Source organism: Vanellus vanellus (assembly GCF_965231255.1).
Source record: "Vanellus vanellus genome assembly, chromosome: 6".
Classification (NCBI taxonomy): domain Eukaryota; kingdom Metazoa; phylum Chordata; class Aves; order Charadriiformes; family Charadriidae; genus Vanellus; species Vanellus vanellus.
The window spans coordinates 8,308,579-8,335,374 of NC_138911.1; the positions used below are offsets into that span (position 1 = coordinate 8,308,579).

The 26,796-nt window shown below is 38.2% G+C and overlaps 1 protein-coding gene across 1 annotated transcript in view; it reads left to right on the forward strand.

The window, feature by feature from the left end:
• Positions 1-26,796, forward strand: part of DNAJC24 (DnaJ heat shock protein family (Hsp40) member C24) — a 40,661-nt gene that overhangs the window by 9,872 nt on the left and 3,993 nt on the right. The window contains exon 2 of the mRNA XM_082485680.1: positions 15,856-15,994. Within this exon, the coding sequence (XP_082341806.1) occupies positions 15,856-15,994 (139 nt within the window). The remainder of the gene's footprint in view (positions 1-15,855; positions 15,995-26,796) is intronic.

A 26,796-nucleotide genomic window follows, 5' to 3' on the forward strand; every position in this document is an offset into this window, starting at 1 on the left:
TGTAGACTTATTTGGATTGCTGGAGATGCAAAAGTATTGTCTGTACGACAGGCTGTGGTGCTGCTGGTTGTGGGTTTGCTTTGGTGCAGCGTAACAGGGTTACTAATATATCTCTCAAGCTGCCTCATAAAAGGTAGGTGGTTTCTTCATGGGTTTTGCACCCAAGTGTTTGCTATGCTGGCTGCTAAATTCTGTTAATATTCAGCCTTTCATGTCTGCTTTCAAAGTTATAACTCGACTGGGGCCTGATCTGTTGGTTTGAGATCATGAATGGCTTCAAATACCATAGAAATTCTGTATATATTGCTCCTAGAGGTAGGGAAAGCTGAAAGAAATATTTTGAAGAAAACAAAAGAAACCAAAAAACACCCTCAACTTTTGAAGTGCTATGCAAGTGTTACAGTTGTGGTCGCTAATAAATTTTTTTTTTTAAAACAAGTCCTCTATTCTTCAAGGCCTGCTTTCTGCAGTGACTTCTGCATCTGAAGTGCTGTAGGGATTTTGATTATGTTGCACTATGCTTAAATCTGACCTCTTAAAGGTGTCTGTCTGTTTTTAGGTATTCCAAATGAATTTGAAAATTCATGGTATACTTTGGTTTGGAATGCTGTTTTAGTGACAGTCACGTGGGGCTGGGGGGGACAACACAAAAACCTGCGTTTTGTGCTCAGCAGGTCTTAGGAAATTGTGGGGTATCAAAGTAGTTGACTTTCTTAGCCTGCGGAAAGGTATTCATCTTGCCAGTCACGGTGCCAGCTGAAGACTACTGCCCCGAACTGTCCGTCCCTGCCCTTCTGCCAGATGTTACTCAGCCAGGAAATAGCATCCTGTGGGTTTTCCTTCATCCGCTACTGCACATGTCAGCTGGAAAAGTTCATGCCTGTTTTTTTCAGTACTTTAAGCAATCCCAGTTGTTGGTTCTTTGTTGATCTGTGGGTTTGGTTTTTTGTTTGTTTGTTTTAAATGCCATACAGAATTCTGTTTTGCTTTCACATGAAAGTAGCATTTGCCTAGTTTCCTACCCATTTGTGTAACTGGCATTATCGTATGACTAGGGCCACATTAACTTTTGCCTAAACAACGGAACAGGATTTAATGTGACATTTAATAGTGCAAATTGTGAGCACAGGGGCAAGGAATTTAAAAGGAGCTTTTAAAATTCCCTTCATACTTTTATTTTTACCTTTCTACTTCTGTAAGTTTTAAAATGTTTCATTTCTTTCCTTCTTTCCTCTGCTTGTTTTTGGCAGTGTTTTATTGCTTTATCTTCTCCTGCCGTGTAGCGTAGTTTCCAAAAGGCTTTTTTAAGTAGCTTTTGAGGCTCTCGGGTGGCTCTTCATAGGAAAATAAGGAGCCATGGAAGCAGAAGAAAACAAAAGAGAAGCTGTTTCTAAAGATGTACTTTGTGGTAACCATAGGTTCTGTTTTCTCTCCTCACTTTCATACTTTCATTAGCCAAATTAACCCTTGCTTCTATTTATACAACAGTTGATTTTCTTTTTTATCACTAAAAACTTTTACATTTAATTTCAGCATTAACTTTGTTCAAGAGCTGAACAGGATGAGAAGTGCGAATATTTAATATGAAAGTTATGTGAGGTAATTACCTGCTGTTTTGTTGGATGCTTCTCAGTCTCATGGGGTTAGAGCTTTCCAGAGACTGGGCAATAAAAGGGGAAAGGACTAAGAGTTCGTTACTGAGGTTTCTACAAGATGAACTAGTTATTGCTGCTGCAGAAATGTAGTCAGTTTCCCCTGCCAAGGCAATAATTTGTCTTTCTCATCTCAGAAAGTTTTCAAATAAGAATCTGCAATCACTTGTTTTTGCTGGGGGAGCTGGAGTGCTTCAAAACAGCAGATTGATGGAACATTCCCCTGGACAAAGTGGAGACCCACTGTCAGTAACTGAGACCAATAAGTGAGTGTAAGGTCAAAATAGTAGCATCATGACACCGCATTACCATGATAAGTGAATTACATTAGAAAAGGATTCTGGTCATACCTGATACAATCTTTAGACTTCAGTAATTTACTGCAGGGAATAAAGTATTCTTCATTAGAAATCACTTCTTGGTGTAAGACCAGCTCTGCAATCACAGGACTTTTACAAGTAGCATCACACTGAAAGTGACTTATTTCCAGGGAAGTTGAAATTTACTACTATAAAAATACAGTCAGAATTACAGTGGCAATCCTGCTGCTACTGCAGTTAAATATATAAAACAAGTATGCAAAATACGGGGATTTTGGCAGTAGAAGCTAAGTATAGAGGAGGAAAAGCAGATCAGTCTCCAGATTTTTCAGGTGGCTCATCTCAGATTCATGCCCAACTTGATAAAAGATTAAGATTTTCCAGTGAATGATAGAGCCATTCAAAACTCTGGTCAGAAATTAAGGATATCAACCTGTGTGATTTAAATGTGAAAGAAGATGTTGTGGTAAAATTCTTGGATTAATCAGAGAGAAGGCTGAGGAAGTTTAAAGTATATTTAAGCAAGGTAACTTTGAAAAACAATCCAAGATGCAAATTAATGAGTTTATAGCAGTGTAATTTATTCTATAATTCTTTTTTTTTTTAATTCCACTTCAGAGAGCTCCAATAATTTTCAAGAATTTGCAGCATTGGATTGATAGTATCATCCTTTGTGGTTTTACTGTGCGGCTGTTGGTGAATGCCAGTTACGTGGTCTGCGTAACTGTTGCATGTTGCTGTGTACATTTAATCCTAACTTTTTTTTTAATTCTGGCTATTTTTAAAATAATAAGTTGGGTTGTCTGTGGGTGTTTTCTTTAAAAATGATGTGATGAATTAGTAAAATGTTACAGAAAAATTCTTTTGTCCTCCTGTGTGCTGTCTTGATGACCGTTTGTTGCAAGTATCTTGAGTTACTGCAAATATTTCCTTATAGTAACAGTTACAGCAGCAATAATATTATCTGAGATATTTCTTTTTTGATGGTTCTTATTTGTCTCATGTTGGAGATCTGCTGTGCTGGGTGCTGTGTATGGCAGTGGTTATATCTGGCCTGAAGGTATGGAAAAGATTAATAATGTGTGTAAAACATGCAAGCAGTTGAATGTTGTGCGGGAAGCTCAGACTGATACTTGAGTAGGAATTTCTGCTTATGGCAGGCCGAAAGGAGGAAAAAGGGAGAAGAACGGACGCTGTTTTCACCAGCTAGTTGATCACTGAGCGATGTTAGAAAAACATCATAGAATAGATAAGGTATAAGAAATTGGAAGGAAAATGAAACTCTTTTTTTTTTTTATTTTCCCTCAAATGAGGAACATTTCCAATGAATAAGAATCATCCTGGAGATGGACAGTTGAGGCTGGAATTAGTGTCAAAGCAGATAACAAGATCAGGTAGGAGAAGGCTAAAGTTGTTTAAAAGCTTAAAGCTTGTTTGTGTTTGGGGAAAAAAGGAAGAAGAGATGGATTGAAGTAATGAATCAAGAAGATAAATTCCTTGCTCTTTTGTCCAGCTGTCTTTGGATAGACATCCTTTGGGGAAGTTTAAATCTCTATATGAAAAGATCGAATGTCACATGGAACTCTTCACTTTCTGTTTCTCCTCTTTGCAAGTGGAAAAAGCAGGCTACTTCCATGTTCCCTGCTAACTTCTGCCAATTGAGTGAGCATGTTGAAAAGATTGATTGTGGGCTAGGAAGGCAAGTTTAAGACCTGGAATCATTCTTTTCATGGAAGTGAAGAAGTTTCACGTTTCAGAGAGAGTGCTTTGTTGCAAAATCACTGAAATAAGAAAAGCACCTTCAAAGTAACTTTTTTTTTTTTTGTGCTGTTTTACCATAAGACCACACATCTCTTTCTTTTTCTTTTCTTTTTTTCCCCCCTTTCCAAATACTTGCCATGTGAAGCTTGTCAATACTGAATTGTTCGAGTTACTTAACAGGAGATAGCTCACAAAAATGTAAACAAGTGTGAAACCTGATCTAGTGAGTGTACCTACTTCATTATGTGAGTATCCTAATGAAGTGCATGTATTACATTCCTGATATTTTCGCAGATGAAATACGAGTCCCGTATTTAGCCCACTGGACATACATCTTGCTTGTTACAGTCTTTGTGTACAGGAAAGGATAGGATCACATCAGTTCAATTTAGAAAGCCTGTAAGGGAGGAAATGTGAAGCAGATATTTAAAAACAATAAACTTTCCTGTTTGCTTTGGTCTTCGTTTTTCATCATGCTAGTGTAGCGTGGAGAAACAATGAAATGTTTTTGATGTAACCTTCTAGTAAGCATTAGGTGGCAGTAGTGTGTTGTATTTGGCAGCGGCTTTGTCGTCTGTTTTTTATCTTCTGCAATCTCTAGTGCAGTGTAATAAATGGAGAAAACGTATTTTATTTCTTATAGTTTTTATAAAATGCTGATTTATGGTTGTTCTGACTGTGACTGTAAGCGTGGCCGTTGCTTGGACTCTTGTATACAAAGGTGGGATTAGCATACTGTAGTTTCTGCACAATATTCATGACTTATTTTCTGATACACAGTATCTAACAGTAATGATATTAACTGAAAATATTCTGATGAGAAATATGCTGTTAATGGCTAAGGGAATTCAGTTTTGCAGCATTCACTTTTTCATAAGCTGTTACCGTTTCTAAATTTAATATAGCCTGTTAGATGAAATACGCTTTTATGCTTGTGTTTACTCTTTTTTTTTTTTTTTTTTTTTTTCTTAGACAAGAAACAAACTTAGGCTCAAGAGAATGTTGGTGGGAATATAATTAACCTTTCAGCATAGGGGTGTTATTGTCACTCCAGATCTTAGACAAGTGCGGTTACCTTGTGACCCTTTTGGAGGTTTTTTCCTCTTCATCCTTGGTTCTCACAGGTAAAGGATCTCAAGGAGTTTGGAACCGATGTTGCATTGTATTAATTGGGCAGGATGATCAATTAATAGAAGAAGAGCAAGAAAGTGTTGACAGAACATGCTATCTAATTAGTACCTGATGAACCATGTAGGCCACAGAGCTCAGAGTATAATGCTGCTTCAGGATGGCTCCTGTACGGGACCTTTATATGCAAAATAGGCCTGTAGAAAAGCTAAAAAGGAATAGTTCAGCATAGATCCAGTGAAGGAAATCTTCATTGCTGAAAAACTTTGCTTTCCACCATGAAGTTGGGGAAAGCTAGCAATATTTAATACTTCATAGAAGGAGCGTGTATCAAAGCATCACGTCTGTGTTTTGTGCAAGCCTTGCTCTTAAAAATCATGTAGCCTTTCAGTTGTGTAGGTCTGTCTTTTTTTATGTAAGAGGTTATCTACAAATTATGGAAATAGATTAAATACGGTTGTGTTTGGGTTTTTTTGGTGTAAATAAAACTATGTAGTTTTTCTTCTGCTTTTTGGAGCAGTAAGAAGAAAAAACGAGTAGTTAGATTTCCTGAGGGCTCATGTGATAATGGCAAGCAATATCATTGTAAGTTAAGAGCAGGTAGTACCACAATGCTTTGAGGTTCCACCTTAACTTGTTTTCTATTGCATATTATTTTGTAATAGTTTTTTAGTTGAAAATTAAGTAATTTTGAATTGAAAAGCACTTTGAGTCTAGCAGGATAATACTGCCAGAATTCTTTGGTTACTGGTAATTAGGATATTTTCCATTCATTTGTATAAATATATTGATAATTAATTCATTCTGTTCATTCAGAAATTCTCCCTCCTCCCATGATAGGAGAAAAGTTTAATGTTTACATCTTTAAAACAAACACTTTTTTTCAAAATGAATTCATCTTCTCTTGCAGTTTAAGCTTCATTTCACTGAAATATGGCACTTCTTGTTTTAGAACACTTTTATTTAATAAATCACCTAAACTTTTGTAAAATACTTAAGTGTGCTTTTCATCCTGCCCTAATTTAATGAGTTCAGCTGGTGAAGTTGGAAAATGGCTTCTTTCTGTGACCTTTCAATGAGTGCCACAGGGTGGGGGCCAAGTGCATGTTTGTCACCTTTTTTTCTTGACCAGCACAGGTGGTTTTCTTAAATTTAGTAAAAAAAAAAAAAATCAAATTCCAATTCAATTAAAAAAATTTATAATTTAGTCTGTGTTCTGATTTACATCCATCACAGAATGGATTCTGCAACAGAAAACAAGCTCAGCCCTAAAGCATAACAGCTAGTCTGCATAGATTCTAGTCGGTATATCGTGCTGCCCATAACCACAGTAAATGATCATTTGGAGTCAGTGTGCTTGATTACTCAAATATAGATGTTATATATTTGTGTAGGTAATACCAAAGACGTGTGTTAATGCTATTACATGCTCATAGGGATTTGTGGCTTAAAGTATTCAATGTGACAATCTATGTAAAATTAGCAAAAGTGTTAACGTTAAATGTAGTTATATAGCTCCTGGAGTGTTGTAATTGCATTATATGGTTCTTTTTTTGTGCTTTGTCTAGCAGGGAAGAGTGTTCAGCTTTATATTTTGGTGTTCTTTGTCAGCTGATCTGGAACTTTCAGATAGAACCTGCTACATAATTTGATTGCTACAAGCCTTATAATGACATAGTATAGAACTGGAAAGGTGCAGTTTTGTTGGGGCGTGGGGTGGTGAGGGGAACCCACTCTCCTACACTGGGTTAAGCTTAGCTATAGTATTTCAGATAAACAAGTTTAATATCTTGGATCGTTCTAAATGTAAATTTATTGAGCCCTGAGAACAATAGAAGCGGAATGCCTAGTTTTGTGATAATGATCGTGAGGTGTGGGGCCTTGACCAGCCACACTTTAAATTGCCCAAGGGCAGAGATTTCAGGAAGGGTACCCTTTGTCAAAAACCTGAAGTCATTATGAACTTTGCAATAGAGGCAAGGTTTTCCACTAGCTATCACACTAGTTTCTCATGTTCACTGTCTGCAGTAAGCGACTTTGAGATCGATACATCTGGAAGTTGAAGAGTTTTGTTGCTTTGATCCAGAAGCAATTTTAGAAAGAGGAGGGATGCTGTACTGGGCTTAGTTGTCCAAACTTGATTGCAAAGCTATGGGAATATGAAGGTTGAACACTGGCTTTTTGTGGAGAGAGAGAAAAAAAAGAGTACAGAGAATGTTGGTGTACCGTATTATTTTGATTCTTGAAATGATTTAGAAGAGTTGTTGATTTCTTAGGTATTTATAGACATGGTTTAAGTATTGTGGTCATGTGGGCAGATTAAGGAATCTTGATTGTAATTTCTTTCTGATAAAAGTGTGTCCATGTGGTCTGTAGATAACTAGAGAAATGGGTGGAATTGTATGACCCAATCCAGTCCTTGTTTAGAAGTTAATTTCTCCCAGATTTCTATGAGCATTTGGTCAGAGCTACACAGATTTGGTTGTTGGTTTAAATCTAGCCAAGGCTGGTGGTGTCTTAATTGCTACCACAGAGCAACCATTTGGCCTGCATGAGATGAATGTTGTCAAGGTACCTTCTGCAAAGCGGACATTCATCCACTGGGAACGTATCAAGAAAGTTTTCATTAATTGGTCCCTTTGTTGGCATTTGTGGCAGAGCGGCCAAAAACTGAGTATGAACAGACACTCTGTGTCAGAGGGTGAGATTTATTGGCAAGTCCCAGTAAAAACTGTTATTTACTACATATATTTTAAGCAGGGGCAAAGGATTTTTTTCCTAAGAATAGCCTGGCATTAGAATTACTTAAATTTTGTCTTTTTTTTTTTAAGGCAGGGAAATTTAATAAGAATTCAGACTACAATTGGAAATTAAATAGGAAATAGGTGGTTAATATTTTTCTTCTTGATGTTGTCTGTCTTGCAGCTTCTTTTTAATATGATGTGAAGTGTTATGATAAGCTCTGTAGTTTACAGACAAATTTCAATGGACCTATGAATACTTCTGTCAGATAAGAACACTTGACAGATTTTATGCTGACCTTGTTAGCTTAACCTGTAGGTAATAACAATTACTGTTGATAATGTATAAATGTTGTGTAAAGCATGTGAAATGTTTTTAAACATAGTTTCCAATTTTGATATTTTTATGTTCATATTAACTCCTGCATTTTGTTCTTGTTGCTTTGTTGCACTTCGTTATATTGCAAGGGACATGCTGGTAATGATTTGTGTGTTTTGTCTTAGTGCAACGTGTTTGTTGCCAAACTTTGTATAGACCAAGGCTGTTTGTGTTAGGCTTTCTGTTCTGCTTGGTTATGCCCATTTCGTCTTTAAAAGAGTTTTAACTTATTTTATATTATAATGTGGAATAAATAAAACAGTAGTTCAGAGTTATTAACCAAGTGAACTGTCATATATTGACTCTGAGAGAATTCTGATTCTGAAAGTTGAATGTATTGCCTCTTCAACATTGGGCTTTTGATACAAGCGTAAATAGATTGAACCTTCAAAAAAAAAAAAAAAATCACATTATCAGTATTTGAAGTGCTTAGTATTAATCTGTGCGATTCCAGTAAGGAGTCAAAGTCTCATTCTGTTGGATTCCTAGCCATGAGCCTGGCTGGATTATTTGAAAATAATGGCTTGGGTTTCTCTCTCTCCTTCCAGCTGCTTCCAATGTTTCCCCCCTCTCATTCTTTTTCTCTTCTGAACAACATAGTTTCCAACTCTTATGTCCACTTGCTGTCATTCACCTAACTCTCCTATCAGCAGAAATGGATGTCATTGATGTGTACTGCTGTTATCTCATACTATCTGATGCTTATCCATGGGGACTTTCACTTTTGCAATGTTAATCCAACCGACCCTTTGCATCCCAGTTTCATGAGTTTTACCTCTTCTGCTCACAATTCAATTCTATCATTCATCAAAAATAGTAGCTTCACCAGATATGGAGCAGTGCTTTATTTGTAAAGTTTGGGTTGAATTTCTCTTCCCTGACCATTACCAAGTGTCTTTCACAACTGCTTATTTTTTTAATATAAATACAGATCTTTTTACAAATTCTAGGAGGTATTGTAGTTGTAGTGTAGGTCTTGAACACTGTGGCTTCCTGTTACTTTTACCATGACAAAAAAAAAAATCATGCTTGGCTGGAAATCTCATTTCTAGGCTGCATTACATGAAACAAATACTGTCGGGCGATAAAACTATCGTAGCTACCACTACATGCCTAATATGGAGGAAGGGAGAGGGATGCTGAGAAATACTAAGTTAACTTTAGATGTTAATATTCTATTATTGACTCTTATTTACAGCTTAGATTTAGTCATTAGATGTAGTTCCTACAAAAGCACAGGTACTTAAACGCATGTAAGTAATCCCCTGTTAACATTTTACTACTTGATTTACTCAGTTCCTTAGGGCACATCGCTAGCTTTAAATATAGCCCTTATTCAAATATAGGTACACATGCCCTGTTGAAATAAAGCAGGAATTCAAAACTTGTCTAAACTTGTCAATTTAATTCAGCAAGGTGATTCCATGAGACTGTAGATAATTTCAGAGTTAAAAATCTTTAATAAATCTGATTAGAAATTTACTATGCCGTAACTGGTGGTAGTACTGACTGCTTCGTGGTTATTTTGACTCATGATAGTCCAGAATAGTCTAACCTTTTAATTTTTTAGCTCTAATGGTTTCATCATTGTTTTATGTCTGTCTTCGCTTTTGAATTTTAGAACCTTAATAATGGTTTCCCTTACCAAAAAAAAAAAAATCTAAAAGGTGTATAATAAAAATTAAAAAGTCTGAAAATATTTCTCCAAAATTGTTGTCTCAGCAGAGGAGATAAAGTTTTAATGCAGTCACATCTGGTTTATCCTTTTTGTATTACTTTTTATTTGCTGCTGAAGATTTCTCCAAATGTTTAACAGTGTTACATGAAATATTGCAAAGTAGGAAAGACAAAGCCATAGAAAGTGGAGAGTACTCCTTACTTCAACTGTGGAAAAAATTTAGAGCTGATCTACTTAATTTTCCTGTCAGAAAAAAATAGAAAGTTTGCGTTTTAAATAGGCTTACTTAAAAGGTGTGTAATTTTCGGGGGGAGAAGTTCTTTATAGTTATCTGTGAAATACATAGTAGTAAATGAAAGCAGGTTTTCATAACGTAAATAAAAATTTGGAAGAAGGGGTAGTTTTTGTAGGAAATAAAGACTCCTGTTTTGATGTAAGGAATTGGGGATGTGGTGCATCTTTGTTTTTTTAAGTGAATATCCCTTGTACACAAGGCAAAATAACTATGGTAATGTATTAAGTAATAAATGAGAAGGAATAGTACGTTTTTAACCTTTTCTAAATAAACAGCCTTTTCAAATTATGTGGAAAAGTATTTGAGAATAAAAGTTTGACTATATTAAGCAGTTTATCGCGTATTCCACAGTTTAGAAAGAGATTACAAATTTAGTGTAGAAACTTCACCTATATGCTCCACTCTTTCCCTCCCAATAAGTTGTATTAAGTTGATTCTCACTGGGTGCTGTAAATTTCTTTTGAAAAATAAATTCATGAGCACCAATTAGAAATGTACATTCAATTGATTTAACTGGAGCTTTTCTGCTTGCTAATTTGAATTTGATTAAAATCAATCAAGCCTATTACATTTATTGCATAAAGTTAAGCAACTTGTACTAGTGTTAGGAGGATAGGGACCTTAGTGTGTCATCTCTGGGTTGCTTGATTTGCTCAACCAAAGCTCAGCCAGCTTGTGGTGTGAGAGTTCTTAAGGTCTGTTGGTATGGTTATTGAGATGTAATATCATTACAGTTATTCACCAAATGATCTTTATTAACTTCCAGGGATTAAAGTCTGGGGATTAATTTTTGCAATTCCTAGAGTGCAGAAGGGACCAAACTTCATGGAGTATAAAGTAGGCAGAAATAAAGAATGTAGTAGTTGAATGTGCTGTAGTGCGTTCCGCGTTCTTTTATAAACCCTGTGGGTGAACACCATACACGTGGCATGCTGTATAAATGAAAATATCAGAGTTTCCGAAGTGAAAGAGAGAGGTCACAAGGTTTAATTTTGGGGATTGTTTTGCTTGACTTGTTGGTTGAACTCGTTAATGATGATTGTAATGTAAAAGTAAAAGTTTGCAACTATTGTTCTGAGGAAGTTGGCTAATGATGAAAAGCAGTGCTTGTATCAGCTGCAAGAATCAGTAAGAAAGTAGGAGACAAGTAAGTAGTTTGAGCCCTATCAATATATGATGGAACTCAAGTAATTTTTGGAGAGTCGACACTTTTAATTATTTGGTGAATGCAACCCCGTTAACACATTTTTTCTGACACAGAAGTTTGCTCACTTGTTTTTTTTATTCTGTAGGAGTTATCAAAGACAATAGATTAACATAATGAAATACAATTAATTTACCTAAACTAAGATGTTCAATGAAAAATTTCTAAGTTTTTAGATACTTACATGACTATGAACTGAACCCATATCTGTGTTTCAGAATATGTTTGCCAGTTAATATGCTGTTCCCCACTGTACACAAACTGCTGAAAAGTACAGTCTGATGTATATTAAAAATAAGACAGTTCAGTCCGCTTGTTTTAGAAACGTAAAATAATGATACTGTAATTGAAAAGGGCATGAGGTTAAGTTTGTATTAGCCTGCTTTTCTGTTTCTCTGCAGCGCTAAAAATTTCACCAAGCCTCCAACAGATAATGTTTAAAGTGTGGTTTTCATTTCAGCTTTGGTCTTCAAGACTCATGCTTTTTCAGATTTTTCCTAGTGATTGTAAAAACTAAAACAAACAAACCACCACCACCCCCAAAAAAATTAAAAATTAACTCTTACACCAAGAGCCAGAGTCCTCAAGAAATACTATGACAATGTGACGTTTGAGATAAACATCAGGGGAGCGAGCAGTATCTCATGTATGTGTAAGGTATTTTTTTACAGTTAACAGATGAACTAATGTATTTGCATTATCAGTCAGTTTATTGTTTAACATTCACAGCAACTACAAAGCGTCATGTACTGTAAAGTGATATAAATTCCAGACAGTCTTTAGTAATGGCAGGAAATTAGCAAATAACTTCTAGTAGAGGTATCAAAAAGGACAACTAGATTGGGCATACATCTGTAACCTTTTTCCTTTTCCTGTCCCTTTGTCAAGACTCAGGAAAATATTCTTTATTGTTCTTATGAAGTCCTATTAGGTAGTAGAATGTTAGTAAAAATTATTACTGTGATCAAAAATCAAGATGAGCACTTAGCGAAAAACTGTTTTTATGGAACCATTGCTTCTTAAAAATGTTACGCATATGCAGCCAGAAAGATTTAAATATATCCTAACTGCAGTAATACAGCTGAAAATACTGCTGAGGTGGCAGGTATGAATGACATGAAGATAATTTGCACAGATTTTGAGAAGTGATATTGTAGGAGACGTTGCAGGGCTCTAACATTTGGAGTAAGAACTTACAACTGGATGCGCGGAGGGAGAGATGAACAATAGCGCGGTCGGAGTAAAAGGAGATAGGTCGAGTAGAAAACAGGCTTGTCTGTTTTCATTATGGACCTTTACGAGGTTGCAGCTGAGATTAAACCAGAAATAAGGCTGAATGGGAAAAGAGGAGGAGATCAGAAACGTACATTGTATTTCAGCTCCCTCAAAACCAAACCAAACCCCTGGCTCTGTGAACAGCTCTTCTGAAGGGTATGCTGGAGAGGGAGGAGAAGCAAGGATATAGTAACCAAGGATGGGGGAAGATACCAGAAAAGGATATGGATGACTAATGTCTGAAGTATCGATGGAGGACATGAGAGTACTCTCTCTGAACTTCAGCTATTAGTAGGTTGGTTGAAACTTTGGTAAGGTGTCCTCTGTGGTCGGTGTCTGAGTTGGCTGAACAGGGCCTAAAACAACTGGAATAGAGGACACCTCGTTTCTCACAGAGATGAGAGACAAGTCTATGGGCAGTTGAATCAAGAGTGGATTTTTGCATTCTTGGATTTTGATCAGCAAGCTGGAGAGTAGGAAAAGGGAGTCAATGAGAACAGGTACATAAGGAATTCAGATGAAATGGGGTCATTGGAGGGGGGGGAGGATTAGAGTAAAAGAGCGGAGGTTTGAGGATTTTTCTTAGTGTAGACATAGACTACTAAAGGCATTGGATGGTAATAGAGGAACAAGCCTAACAGAGGAAGGACCAAATAGTTTCAGCAAGCTCGGAGACCAAAATAAATATTTACTTTTTTAATTAGTAGATCCCCTACCATGTATTTGTTATTAGTTACATGAAACTGTAGTCTTTTGAAGATAAAAATTGCATATGCTGCAAATATTAAATTTTCCAAATCTATAGGAAAGACGTTAAAAGCTAAATGATAAATCTGAAAATAATGAATTTTCTGCATTATTTAAGAAATGAACAGAATAGCCTTTTCGGCATTGATTATTATTTTTCCAAAGTACTTCTGTGACACTTGTGCCTTACTGTTTTTCACTGACTGCTTCCAGCGTAGTCCAAAATTACTTTTCAGTCAGGCAAAGTTTTGGTGTAGCAAAGGAAAAGTGTGACCAGTTTTCTGGAGGTGTTTTCTCAACGTCGTTGGCAGGAGAGAAGCCGGTATTCTTAGTGCTGTTTTGGGCAATTGGTCAGTAGTATTTCCATGTATCTGTAAGAAAGTGATCTGAGAAGGTGTGGTCTTGTGGCCAATCCAAATATATAAAAATACGAGCAACAGTATTCTGACAGTGCTATTGAAATGTAGTTAAGTTTCAGTGGTACGAAGTCTGGTATAATATTCCTTGAATAAGCCTTTATATCCTTTTGGGTGTAAGCTTGGAGGAGAATGCATCATCCAAATGGAGTGAAATACACAGCAGTCATGTAATGCTCTTTTTAGGTATTAGAATTAACCCTACAATATTTGGGGTGGATCCAAATTTTAAATATAGTATCTGAAATATTTTAAAATAATGAAGTATAATTTTTTAGATAAAATGTTACTTTGAGGAGTAACTGCTGGATGCATACCTCAAACGTAATTGTTAAAATAAATAACGTTGCTAAAAGGAAACCATGTAAGTCTTTGATGTGATCTGACTATTTTGCCTTGTATGCTTATTAAGCATTGATTTATTTTTTTTAAATGACCTTTCACAAATGTGATATCCAATCAACCGCCAATGTTAAAAAGGCTATTAGAATTGAAATACAACTGGAAAAGCTAAGGTTTCAGAAAAATGGATTTGAAACAAACAATACATTTAAATAGCTTTTACAGTACAACATGATGCATGCTGACAGAACACTGAATTCAGTGCCTAACAAATAAAGGTCATCTAATTAGCTATTTAGAATACAATGACTAAATGCAATGACCAAAAATTTTCAATTTGTGCCTTAGAATTTTGTCGCCTTCAGCTGGGGAGACAAAAAAGGGGATCTCCAAGAGATAAACCTTTGCAGATCGCAAATGTGCTTCAGCCGTATTTTCAGCAAGTTGCAAGCTAGTCCTCAGTCTTGAATACAGAGATGACTTCAAGTATGCTTACTCACATGGTAGAACAAAAATATTCATTTGGGTACAGACTTCATACTTGAAGTTGCAGGTACAGCCATCTGTATGTGGAAGAATGCCTGTGAAAAAACTTGAGGGCAAAGCCTAATAATTTGCTCTTACGTACCTGCTCTTGTTGTCGTACAGGGGATTTATCCAGGTGCAGATGACAGATATATACATCAGTGGGCAAGTAGACTCCAGTTGGAGTGGTCCTTTGAAATTTTGAATTTTATAACGCACACGTGATAATAGTATTCTTTCCTTTCCTTTCCTTTCCAAATTTAATTCTAAGTTAAAACAAAGGGATTCAGTTAATCAGAAATCCACTCAAACACTTGTAGAACAGGTATTCTAAGTCTTAAAATCTGCTGTATGTTTCAGTGCCCAGGTGATATTAATATAGAGGGCAGAAGTTAAAGCTCCAGACTAAGGGATATCTTGATTTATAACATAGTTAACAGCTGATAGGTCTGATTATATTGCAACTATCTAATCTTAAATGTTCTTTCCTGTTGGTCCCTCACTTATACTGAGTAATTTAAAGTATCAAAAAAAAAGAGATTACTAGAGATGAATTAAGGCTACAGGAAGATGGGGCTTTGAAGATTTGTTTTCAGTAGGCTGAAGTCAGAATGCTCTGTTCAGAACCTGTAGTACAAATGGTAACGAATATGTGTTACCGTTTTAATTATTACTGCCTGTTTAACGTGGGATTTCTTGCAGCCGTGTCCTTGAATAACCATTTCTTAACTAAAATGACACAATTCTGTAGCCAGTGATCCATGACTTTAAATATTTGGAAGGGCTATTGATTCACTGAACTGGAAGAAACTAAAGATGTTGAGGCGTATTTTCAAAAGTAGAATTACATGTATTATAAACTGTGTTTGATAATGTATACTCTATTTAATGTTTAAATAATTAAAAAAAAAGCTAGGTACATGTAATACACTGTTCGATTTACCTGTAATAGCTTTAACTAAACATTTGTGGCATTGTTTAAATCAGCTATGTGTAGCACTGCGAGAGCTGCTAGCACCTACAGCACCTCCTCTTGTTCCCATGTCGTGGTTCTCTGCATGTACCTATTTCTGTTTATGGTAGTCATTCTCTCTAGGTAAATTGTCCATAAGACCAATGATTCCATCAGCAAATTATCCAGAAAATGCCGTCAGTGCGCATGGTGACATTTGTGCCACTGGTGGTTTTGTTGCTATTCCAGTGGTCTAATTAAATTGGCAGTTTTCTCTTGTGCCCAGCATCGTTGTCTCCCTTCCTTTGGCACCTTAACTCAGACTTTCTCCTTTTCTCTGTCCTTTTAGCTGAATATCAAATGTATTATTGATTGCTCCTCTTCCACCCTCCTCACTTCCACTCCCCTCAACTTTTTTTTTTTTTTTTTTTGATTGGCAGTATCATCCCGACAAACAGAAGGCAGATGTGCCAGCAGGAGAAGTGGAGGAGCGCGTGCAGAGGTTCATCGAAATTGATCAAGCGTGGAAAATTCTAGGGAACGAAGAGACAAAAAAAGAGTATGACCTGCAGCAGCGTGGTAGGTTCCTGCCAAGGAGTGCTGTAATGGCAGCAGCTCTTTAAATAAGCAGGGTCTGGGAGTGGTAGTTAGATGGTATTTTAAAATGCTGTTTATTGCTGAACCAAATGTTTCTTTCGCTCTTGTCCTACTTTCAAATGTGGATCCATTATTTATAGCTTTTGCTACACATACATTAGCTAGTGAAAACATTGAATTACTTCCAACAGAACATTAGGTGGCGTTACTCCTAATAATTCGAACGCATATGACATTTATACTAATTACAGACCTTAGTCCTTTTTATTTTATTAAGGCGGCTTCATTAAGTGATCTTAATTTTAAGTCTAATGCTACATTTTGTTGCAGTATCTTAGATACAGGTATTAATCCATTTATACCTAATGTTCAATGTGTATGGGTTTATAAGCACTTCAGAATCATTAAGACATTCTTTTTGGTGTTGTGTGTGTTATGGTAGCTTTCATAATTCATCTGTGGTCTAAACGAGTCTTTTTAAAGCAGGTTTATAAATAATATTCCAATATAACACATTAACTAGGCAGCTCCAGCATGCATTTCTTTTTATACCTCTCAGAAAATAGCTTCTTAAAACAGTGACAGGCTGTTGTGAGAAAGAAAGGGGGGAAATGTAGGTCAGGTCTGTCACACATGGGCTACCATTACATGAAGTGATAGGCTGTCTTTCTGCTCTGGCCTCAGGATAGGAGTCCCTCAGCCTTCCATTAGAACCTTCAATAAATGTATATCCACCCTACATGTTAATGGGGGGAGTCAATAATAGTGTATTGCCTGTGGGGAAAACACTCAGTCGCACTCTGCAGTAACACACTCTGGTCCAGCATTGACGTGTAGCCACCACCACTTTTGAATGTGTCTGATAAAAGCCCACTGTCTCTGCAGCTTGTTATTGAATTCTCTTCCATTGTACATTGGCACACCATCAGACCTTTCTCTCTTGTGCTGATTTTTAACTCCCCTGCCGCTGCGGATACCAGAACTTTGAGAGACAAAGGCTTAGTCATTCTGGCAGATATGCATCACTGCAGGATAAAAAGAGTGATATATAATTGTATATACCCAGTATGAATTCTCTAGTTAAATAATCTTGTATTTCAGACTTTGAGTGGGTTTTGGAAAAGAGGGTGGAAGGGTGGAAACAGAATTGTTGAATAAATATTTTAAAAGAATGGAAAAAATTGAATCTTGTGCTAATTTGTTATGTAATCAGTATTAAGATCAAGCTTAAATAAATTTTTCATCTCAAACTTACTTTTATTAAATGCCTGAATGTGATGCCAGAACAGGAATTGCTGTCACCCAGTGCTCTCATCCTATTGTACTCTTAGCATTGTATCATCAGCTGTGGCTTCCGTTTTCACAAATTGTACGTGCACAGGAAAAAAAAAAAGAAACATTAGAGATTTAGTTAGAAGTCTCTTGTGAGTTTTACCTAGAGCTTAAATACAGACCATGAAGTTCCATTTTGCTTTGGTCAGGTTAATCCACTGAAGTCGAGAGCTATATCAAGATTTAATAAGCTACTTTGTTTTCCCATGGAACTTAAGGACATTGCTATAAATTAGTTTTGACAAAATTTATTCTGCAGTATTTTAAAGGTTATCTATACTTCCTGAGATTCTCTTGCATCCAGATGAGTTCTTCTAAAAGCAATCTCAAGGTTCTGTAAAAAAAGACTTAGTAAATAAAGAAAATAAATTGTACATCTGTTTACACAGGTATTTGGTAATGGTATGGTAATGGGATCCATATATTTTGACACAGGGGGTGCCATTCACAGAGGACCCAGTGTTTCAAATTAAGCCACATGTAACATACGTGTGCAGTCTGGCTGCATTCTTTGCAGCATGTTCCCTGGCAGCAAAATGATGGTGAAATAAATTCTAGTTCTTTGAATGCCTGTCAAGCTGCTTCTGAAGTCATGATTCTAGACAAATTCGTAGACGCTGCTGTAAAAGCTCAGAGAAACAAAGGAACTGAGACAGCAGCTAAGGGGAATAGTGATGAGAGACATAATGCAGCAAGTTAGTAAGGCTGCAAAGCCTAGGAAGCAGAATGCGAAGGGTGCCAGTGTGCACGTGTGTGTGGCTGCCAGTCAGCAGGGAGTCTGTTGCACTGTGGTCTTTTTCCCATTTCACAGATTGTTTATTCGTATGTACCGTCTTGTTTTATACCAACTAAATCTTAATTACTTGGCTCAGAAATTCAGTGGCCAAAGAAGTCCTAAGGAGCTGAAATTCTGTGGGGCTTTATGGTTTTAATTGTGGTTTGGTTGTTTTTTTGATCGCATCGTTGAGAATAACAAGTGAATGTGCTTTCATATCTTGATACCACTTCACTCTGAAGGTATCACAATGATCTCATGCTAAATTTTTGTGTCTTCAGGACATAGTATTAAAGAGGAAAGGACAAACCTCAAACGATTTAGAGGTTCGGCGTAAATACTTACCTAAGCCTCTCTGGTCTGGAGATCTTACAAGAACTGCCTTTTTGTATGTTTTGTGAAAATTTTTCCAATTCATTGTTTTGTCCTATCTTTAATGACATAAGAATACCCTTTTTTAACGATGAATCTTTTGCTTCCAATCCCTTTGAAAAATTTGGGGGATAGAAAAGAAAGCTGCATGACAATTTACCTATTAAGAATGGACTTTTTTTTCCCTCAACAGATTTTCTTAGAGATTTTTTCATTCTTTGTTTGGTATCCCATTTAGAAAAGATGAATACGCAGTTAAAATCAAGTTTGACAGTAATAATTACCAAAAGTTTTTCAGTGAGTTAAGCTTGGAAAAAAACTGGTTTATGGTTTTCATATTAGAAGTCATCTGAACCCTGAAAGCTCATGCTTTTGTGTCACAATTTTGAAAGAATAAAAAACTTTTTCACAGAATCAGAGTATCACGTAGGTTGAAAGGGACCTTCATAGGTCGTCTACATCAATCTCTTTGGTGATTGGGCTCGAGAGCTGGCCGCTATTTAAGCGTCACTTCCTCCAAGCTCAGGATCAGTGCATCCCAAAGAGAAAGAAATCAGGCAAGGGAAGGAGGAGACCTGCATGGCTGAGCAGGGACCTTCTGAAAAAGCTCAGGTGGAAGAAGGGAGTTTACAATAGGTGGAAGAAGGGGCTGACTGCTTGGGAGGAATACAAGAATGCTGTCAGGGTATGCAGGGAGGAAACAAGGAAAGCCAAGGCAGCCTTGGAATTGAACCTGGCGAGGGATGTCAAGGCCAACAGGAAGGGTTTCTTTAAGTATATAGGAGACAAAAGGAAAACTAGGGAAAATGTGGGCCCACTGTTGAATGAGACAGGTGCCGTGGTGACAGATGATGCAGAGAAGGTGGAGTTGCTAAACGCATTCTTCGCTTCTGTCTTCACTGTTCGGGCCAGTCCTCGGGAAACCCAGGCTTTGCAGGTAACAGAGAAAGTCTGGAGGGAGCAAGACTTTCCTTTGGTTGACGAGGAGCAAGTTAGAGATCAGTTAGATAAATTGGATATCCACAAATCCATGGGGCCTGATGGGATGCACCCTCGAGAGCTGAGGGAGCTGGGGGAAGTCATTGCCAGGCCGCTCTCCATCATCTTTGAAAGGTCCTGGAGGACAGGTGAGGTGCCTGAGGACTGGAGGATAGCTAATGTCACTCCAGTCTTCAAAAAGGACAAGAAGGATGACCTGGGAAACTACAGGCCGGTCAGCCTCACCTCCATCCCTGGAAAGATGATGGAACAGCTTGTTCTGGGTGTCATCTCAAAGCACCTGGATGAAAAGAAGGTTATCAGAAGTAGTCAGCATGGATTCACTAAGGGGAAGTCATGTCTGACTAATCTGATAGCATTCTATGATGAAGTGACTAGATGGGTGGATGAGGGGAGGGCAGTGGTTGTTGTCTACCTTGACTTTGGCAAGGCTTTCGACACTGTCTCCCACATCATCCTCACATGCAAGCTTAGGAAGCGTGGGCTAGATGAATGGACAGTGGGGTGGATTGAGAACTGGCTGACAGGTAGAGCTCAGGGTTGTGGTTAGTGGTGCAGAGTCTAGTTGGAGGTCAGTAACAAGTGGTGTCCCTCAGGGGTCAGTACTGGGTCCAGTCCTGTTCAATATATTCATCGATGATCTGGATGAAGGGATAGAGTGTACCATCAGCAAGTTTGCTGATGACACTAAACTGGGAGGAGTGGCTGACACGCCAGAAGGCTGTGCTGCTTTACAGCATGACCTGGACAGGCTGGAGAGTTGGGCAGGGAGGAACCTAATGAAATTCAACAAGGGTAAATGTAGGGTACTGCATCTGGGGAGGAATAACCCCACGTATCAGTACAGGTTGGGGGTTGACCTCCTGGAGAGCAGCTCTGTGGGAAGGGACCTGGGAGTCCTGGTGGACAACAGGATGACCATGAGCCAGCAATGTGCCCTGGCGGCCAAGAGGGCCAGTGACATCCTGGGGTGCATCAAAAAGAGTGTGGCCAGCAGGTCGAGGGAGGTCATCCTCCCCCTCTAGTCTGCCCTGGTGAGGCTGCATCTGGAGTACTGCGTCCAGTTCTGGGCTCCCCAGTTCAAGAAAGACAGGGATCTGCTGGAGAGGGTCCAGCAAGGGGCTACAAAGATGATTAGGGGATTAGAACATCTTTCATATGAGGAAAGGCTGAGGGACTTGGGTCTCTTTAGTCTAGAGAAAAGAAGAATGAGGGGGGATCTTATTAATGCTTTCAAATACTTAAAGGGAGGATGCCACAGGGATGGGAGGAGTCTTTTTTCAGTGGTGCCCATTGATAGGACGAGGGGTAATGGGCACAAGCTTGAACATAGGAAGTTCCATCTTAACATGAGGAGGAACTTCTTCACTTTGAGGGTAGTGGAGCACTGGCACAGGCTGCCCAGAGAGGTTGTGGAGTCTCCCACTCTGGAGATGTTCAAAACCTGCCTGGATGCTGTCCTGTGCAACCTGTTGTAGGTGACCCTGCTCTGGCAGGCGGGTTGGACTAGATCTCCAGAGGTCCCTTCCAACCCTGACTATTCTGTGAATCTCCTACTCAAAGCAGGTCCACATAGGTCAGCTGCTCAGACCTTCTCCAGCCTAGTTTTTACTGTCTCTAAGGATGGAGATTCCAGAGCCGCTCTGGGCAGCCTGTTTCAGTGTTTGAACACCCTCAGAGTAGGAAAACCAAAACAACCAAACCAAAACAAAACAAATCCACAAGGACAAGTGTAAGGTCTTGCACCTCGGAAAATGGAATCCAGGAGTGCAGCACACAATGGAATCTACCCAGCTGGGGAGCAGCTCTGTGGAAAGGGACCTGGGGGTTCATGGTTGACAACAAGCTCAATATGAGTGAATTTGCTGCTGTGGCAAAGAAAGCCAAGAAGATGCTGCATTGCATCAACAAGGGCATCACCAGCAGAGATAAAGAAGTCATTCTCCCGCTCTACTCAGCGCTTGTCAGGCCGCGTCTGGAATACTCCATTCAGTTTTGGTCCCCGCTACACAAAAAAGCTGTGGACAGGCTGGAGAGGGTCCAGAGATGGGCTACCAAGATGATCAAAGGACTGGGAAGCCTGCCATATGAGGAAGGGCTGAAAGAATTGGCTTTGTTCAGACTTGAGAAAAGAAGACTTAGGGGGGACCTCATCACCGTGTTCCAGTATGTAAAGGGTGGCTACAAAGAAGGTGGAGACTCCCTTTTTACAAGGAGTCTCATGGAAAAGACGAGAAGTAATGGGTACAAGTTACTCCCGGGGAGATTCTGATTGGACACAACAGGAAAATTTATCATAATGAGAACAATCAGCCATTGGAATAATCTCCCCAGGGAAATGCTGGATGGATACTTTTAAGATTCAGCTGGGCAGGGTGCTGGGCCATCTTGTCTAGCCTGTACCTTTGGCAAGAAAGGTTGGACCAGGTGACCCTTGAGGCCCCTTCTAACCTGGTATTCTACGATTCAAAACATGTTTTCCTTCTATCAAGTCAGATATGAGGACTCTTTTTGCAACTTGTCCCTTTCACTTCTCATTCTTCCAGTGTGCACATCTGAGAAGTCTTCTCTACACCCTCCTGTTAGGTAGTTGTAAATAATGAGATGCCTGTGTTCTTTTGGCTTCTCCTCCTGTGATGTGTGTCCCAATGCCTGACCATGCTGGCAGTCCACCAGACTTGCTTCTGTATGTCAGGGCTTTGTACTGGGGAGACCAAAGCCGGACACAGGACTTGAGATGCGATCTCATTAAGTGCTGAGTAGAGAGGAAAAAAATCGCTTCCTTGACCCGCTGGCTACGCTGTTGCTAATACAGCCCAGTATGGGGTTGGCCTTTGTGGTGAGAGTGTCCTGCTGACTTGTGTTGAACCTGTTGTCCATGAGGACCCGCAGGTTCTCTTCTGGAAAACTGCTTTCCAGCCAGTTGTCTCCCAGCCTGTACTGCTGCATTAGGTTATTCCATTCCAAAAGCAGGACTTAATCTTTGTCAAACCCTTTGTCCCTGTCAGCCCGTTTCTATATCCTGTTGAGGGCCCTTTGAATAGCAGCCCCGCAACTTTGGTGGATTTTTGTTGACTTAATAAATACAAAGGAACCGTGTATCTAAACAATCACATAATTAAGGTAATTAATTTTACTCATTGATTTTACATTTTGATTATTAATGATTGAATGAGTAACAGAAAGGTCACAATTAAAATTAAATAAACTGATGACCTTGAATAATTTCTGACACTAAATATAGCAAATAAGTCAAAGCAAGCAGTGGGATTGACCTTAAAACCAGTTGCTTTGTATATGTTCTGGGGGCAGAGGGTGGAAAAATTTTTCCACAGTGAGGTTCTGTCCAGGATAATGTGTTTTTATGTGATGATGGACACAGGTGTCCATAAACCAAAAGTGTTTATAGGGTGGGGGATGTAATCACCAGTAGGAGCTTTCACATCTCAGCACATACCTCCTTTTGATTCTCAATTTTTTAATTACACTTTTAGAAAAATATTGCAGGTGCAGTTTTCATACATGAATACCTATCCCTTTCTTTGTTCTTGCTTCATTTCTTAGACTTAAGGAATTACAGGTCCTAAAAGAATTTGCCAGTGTTCCAGCTTGTGCTGTTTCTCTCTGAGAACGATGCTGGTTCCATCCTCTCTGTAACTTCCCTTTAGGCAGTGGGGCACAACAAAAATCTTTCCTTAGCCTAAAATAGCTCGTTTTAAAATATCTGGTCACTAATACAGCTTTCACTGACAATACCAATTTCTTTAAAGCGGAAAAATCTCTGAGGATGCGTTCTCACTCTCAGTTAAGTTTCTACTGCAGGTTTAGAACGGGAGTCTTATACAGGTGTGGTCATAAATTAGGAAAATGAAAACCAAATAGAAGGTAGCTGCTTCTCCCTTTGCTCCTTCCCCATTCCTCTCCAAGTACAGTAAACTGAAAAGACTGTTCTGGAGATGGTCACTTTCCCATTAATCCAGCATTCCCTCCTGTTCCAGCAATAAAGTGATGATTCTGTGTTAGACATCAAGATATCTTACATCATTTGGTAAATAAGATGCCAGAAGAATAACCTGACAAATCCACCGTGAGAATAAGCAGGAGAAGCAAGACAAAAGCCCACAAAAATGCTTTTAATAGCTAGCAGAAACGGCAATTGAACACCTCGACTACCTTATTATAAGAAAGGAAAAAAAAATAATGCAGTGTCTTTTTGTTGTTTCTTTTTAAGAAAATTCCTTCATAAAAAAAAGACTTTTAGACCAAAATAAAGCTTCTAACATGGCCGTTAACTTGGGCTTTTCAGTGTGCCAGGTTATACTCTTTAAGTGACAGAAGTGTACGTTCCTTCTCTAGCCATGGATTTTACAGCTGTAACCCGCCGCTTGTGCTGGAACACAAGCCTTTTACCAGAGCTCTTTGGAGTTAATTCTAATCTGCGTCGGCTGCCAGTGAAGCAGTATTTTTTGTATTTTTTTAACAAACATAGCTTTTTGTTATGGAAATTTCTAACACAAGACTTTTTTATAATTTAAATTAAACTAAGCATGGTTATTTTAAATTAATGCAAGAGACTCAAACTTAAGTAATGGTTTAAAAACTAAACATCTTATTAGAAAAAATTAACTTGTGAAAACATCCAGGTTTTCAGTACTGTGATGATTTTGATACTGAGTAGATACTATGAACAGTATTTCATTGACAATACATATCTTGAACTTTTTTTAATTACGTGTTTGGGGTTTTTTTAAAAAAATCAATCCTAAGAATATATGACTGATAAAGAGCTAGAAAAATCTTGTAAGCATTATGGGTATTTTTACTATTACCATAAACTGTTAAAAGGGTTAAATTTCCATTTACTGCTTGCAACCCTTTCCCTAAAACTCAGCCTTAAATAGCCCAAGAAATATTTATTGTATCCTCAAGCGAAACTTAAATACCTTTCCTCTTTTAAAACTTCTGAATGACCCAGCAAGAGCTCTAGTAAAGCTTTACTGAACCAAGCTGCTAATAGTTATTTAATGTTGTTCTGTAGCCTGAAAGAATCTCAGTAGATTTTTCCTTTTAATCTCTTTGAATTGCAGGCTCATAAACCTCTCTGATGAGCCTGCCAGTGTTTTCTTAGATCCTGCAGTTGAGACAATGGAGCTGCAGAATCCTTTCACCTCTTGTTGTCAGACAAATCCAATAGATGGCAAAGCCGGGCAGGCTGTACTTCTTGTGAATTAAAATTTGTTTTTCAAGTTATGGCGGATGATCAGGTCTTCACAATTTTCCCTGTGTGCTCAGGAATGTGTTTCAGAAAGTACATCTTCGTACATGGAGTTCTACAGCTTGAGCAGATGTCACGTATAAGTAAGCCCTACCACACAACTCAGTACTGGTACCAGTACCATCTTAAATAACCTTCTGCTGCAGCAAGGGAGTGAAAATCAGACACCACTTTACTTTAGAGAACCACTAACGAGGGAGTCATGGCTGTAACAGTAGTGCTGTAGATTAAATAAGGATGAGCACAAGAAATATTAGTCACTGACGTGCTCTGTGGAAACCGGTGGGTGTGAAGTTCTGCTTGTGAGCTCCCCAAACTCGTACTGGGCTGTGCCGCTGTTTTTAAGTAAGTGGCTAAATTGATTTCTTCTGTCTTAAGGTATACTATATTGTGTAGTATATTTAATAGGAGAACTAGAAAATAAAAAAGCTTTGTTGAACTCCAGAAAATAAGTTTCTCCTGCTTCAACTAGATAAGCAAATAAGTGCAGCATACAAAACAAACTGATAAGAGCCGTTACTGGATTATGTGCTAAATTTGGAGACTCAAGTCAAGGGTACTAATTGAAAATTTCCGTCTTTTGAGATAACGAGCAAGACTCTCTCAGACTTGAGCATCAGATTAGGAATAACGATCTCTGTTCAGGCTGGGAATTGTATGAGTGATTAATTCTGCCTGTTGCTTTTTTTTTTTAATTTGTTTTTTAATTTTAAAATCATAATTGCAGTAATGAATTAGAAAAGCTTGGTTGAAATTGTTTGCTGGGCTTCATATTGTACTACGTTTGGAATAGAAGAGAAGGTAGACTTTTCCTCAGCTGCCGCCTTCATTACTTTGTGAGTAACTTTACTTCAGAAGTATGGTAACCTTGTGAATTTACATCTCACCAGTTCTCTTCACAGCATATGGTCCATCTGCCCTTTTTGTATTTTCTATCAGCAAGACATGACCCAGACCTCCACCACCAATCCTATGAAACTTGTTCTGAGTGAAATCCTGCTTCATGAATTCCAAATAGGAAAGCCTGGTTTCTTTTTAACTCATTTTTTTGGCTACCTATAAATGAAGCTTAGGAAAATCTGTTCTTCCTTCAACCTAAGAGACCATTTTCCTTTGTGAATTTTTAAAAAGAAACAGGTGAAATAGGATGGACTTGCCTTTTTCACGCTGTTCTCACAGTTACAGTATTGTCTTTTTCCACCCCAGTGGAGAGCAGAACCTGAAGGTAGGTAGGTAGGTAGGTAGGTAGGTAGGTAGGTGGGCAGACTTCATTTTGATCTCTGCTTTTTTTTTGTGTGTGTGTGTGATCTTCCTCAAGGAGAAGGAGGGATCTGTACCTCACACAAGATCTGCTGGAGGAAAGGCCTCTCTGGTTTTGGGGCCGTTCCCAGGACATTCACTGTTCCCATCCTCATGTTTTGTAGCTAGAAGGCTGTACCAGCCTAACTCCAAGTAACGTTAGAGGTATTTGGCATGAGTTAAGACCATCTGACATTTTATTTTATTTTGGACGTTTCATGCAGTTAACTAATGTTCTGATAAGGTTTTGAGAAAAATGTTGTTACTTTGTTTAACTAAAATATTCCCCATAGCTGTTGTGTATGGAATTGAGAGCATGCACAGCAATGAGAATGACCGGCTGACAGGTGTATCTTCCAGTTGTCTTTCATCTTCACACTCTTGCTGATTTGGTTTTTTTTTTTTCCTTTTCTTTGGCAGCAGTAAAGTATTAGGTGTGAGTGGGTTAATTTTCTTTTAATTCTGTCCTTTTCATTACAAAATAGGTGTTCAGCAAAGGTAACATCAAAGAGGCTGTATTGATTTTGTCATTATTTCCAAAATGTCAGATTTGTTTTAATCTCCTTCATTAAAACTAATTTAGATGAGGCTCATTCTCAAGGATCTCTAATGTACTTTTCTGTTAAAATTAGAATAGTCATTTAGTTGCAAAATAAAGACTGGGACTTAATATTTGGTTGTTAGTTGTTGTTTTTTAAACTGGCCTTAAATGTCCAATTTAAAAACCTAAAA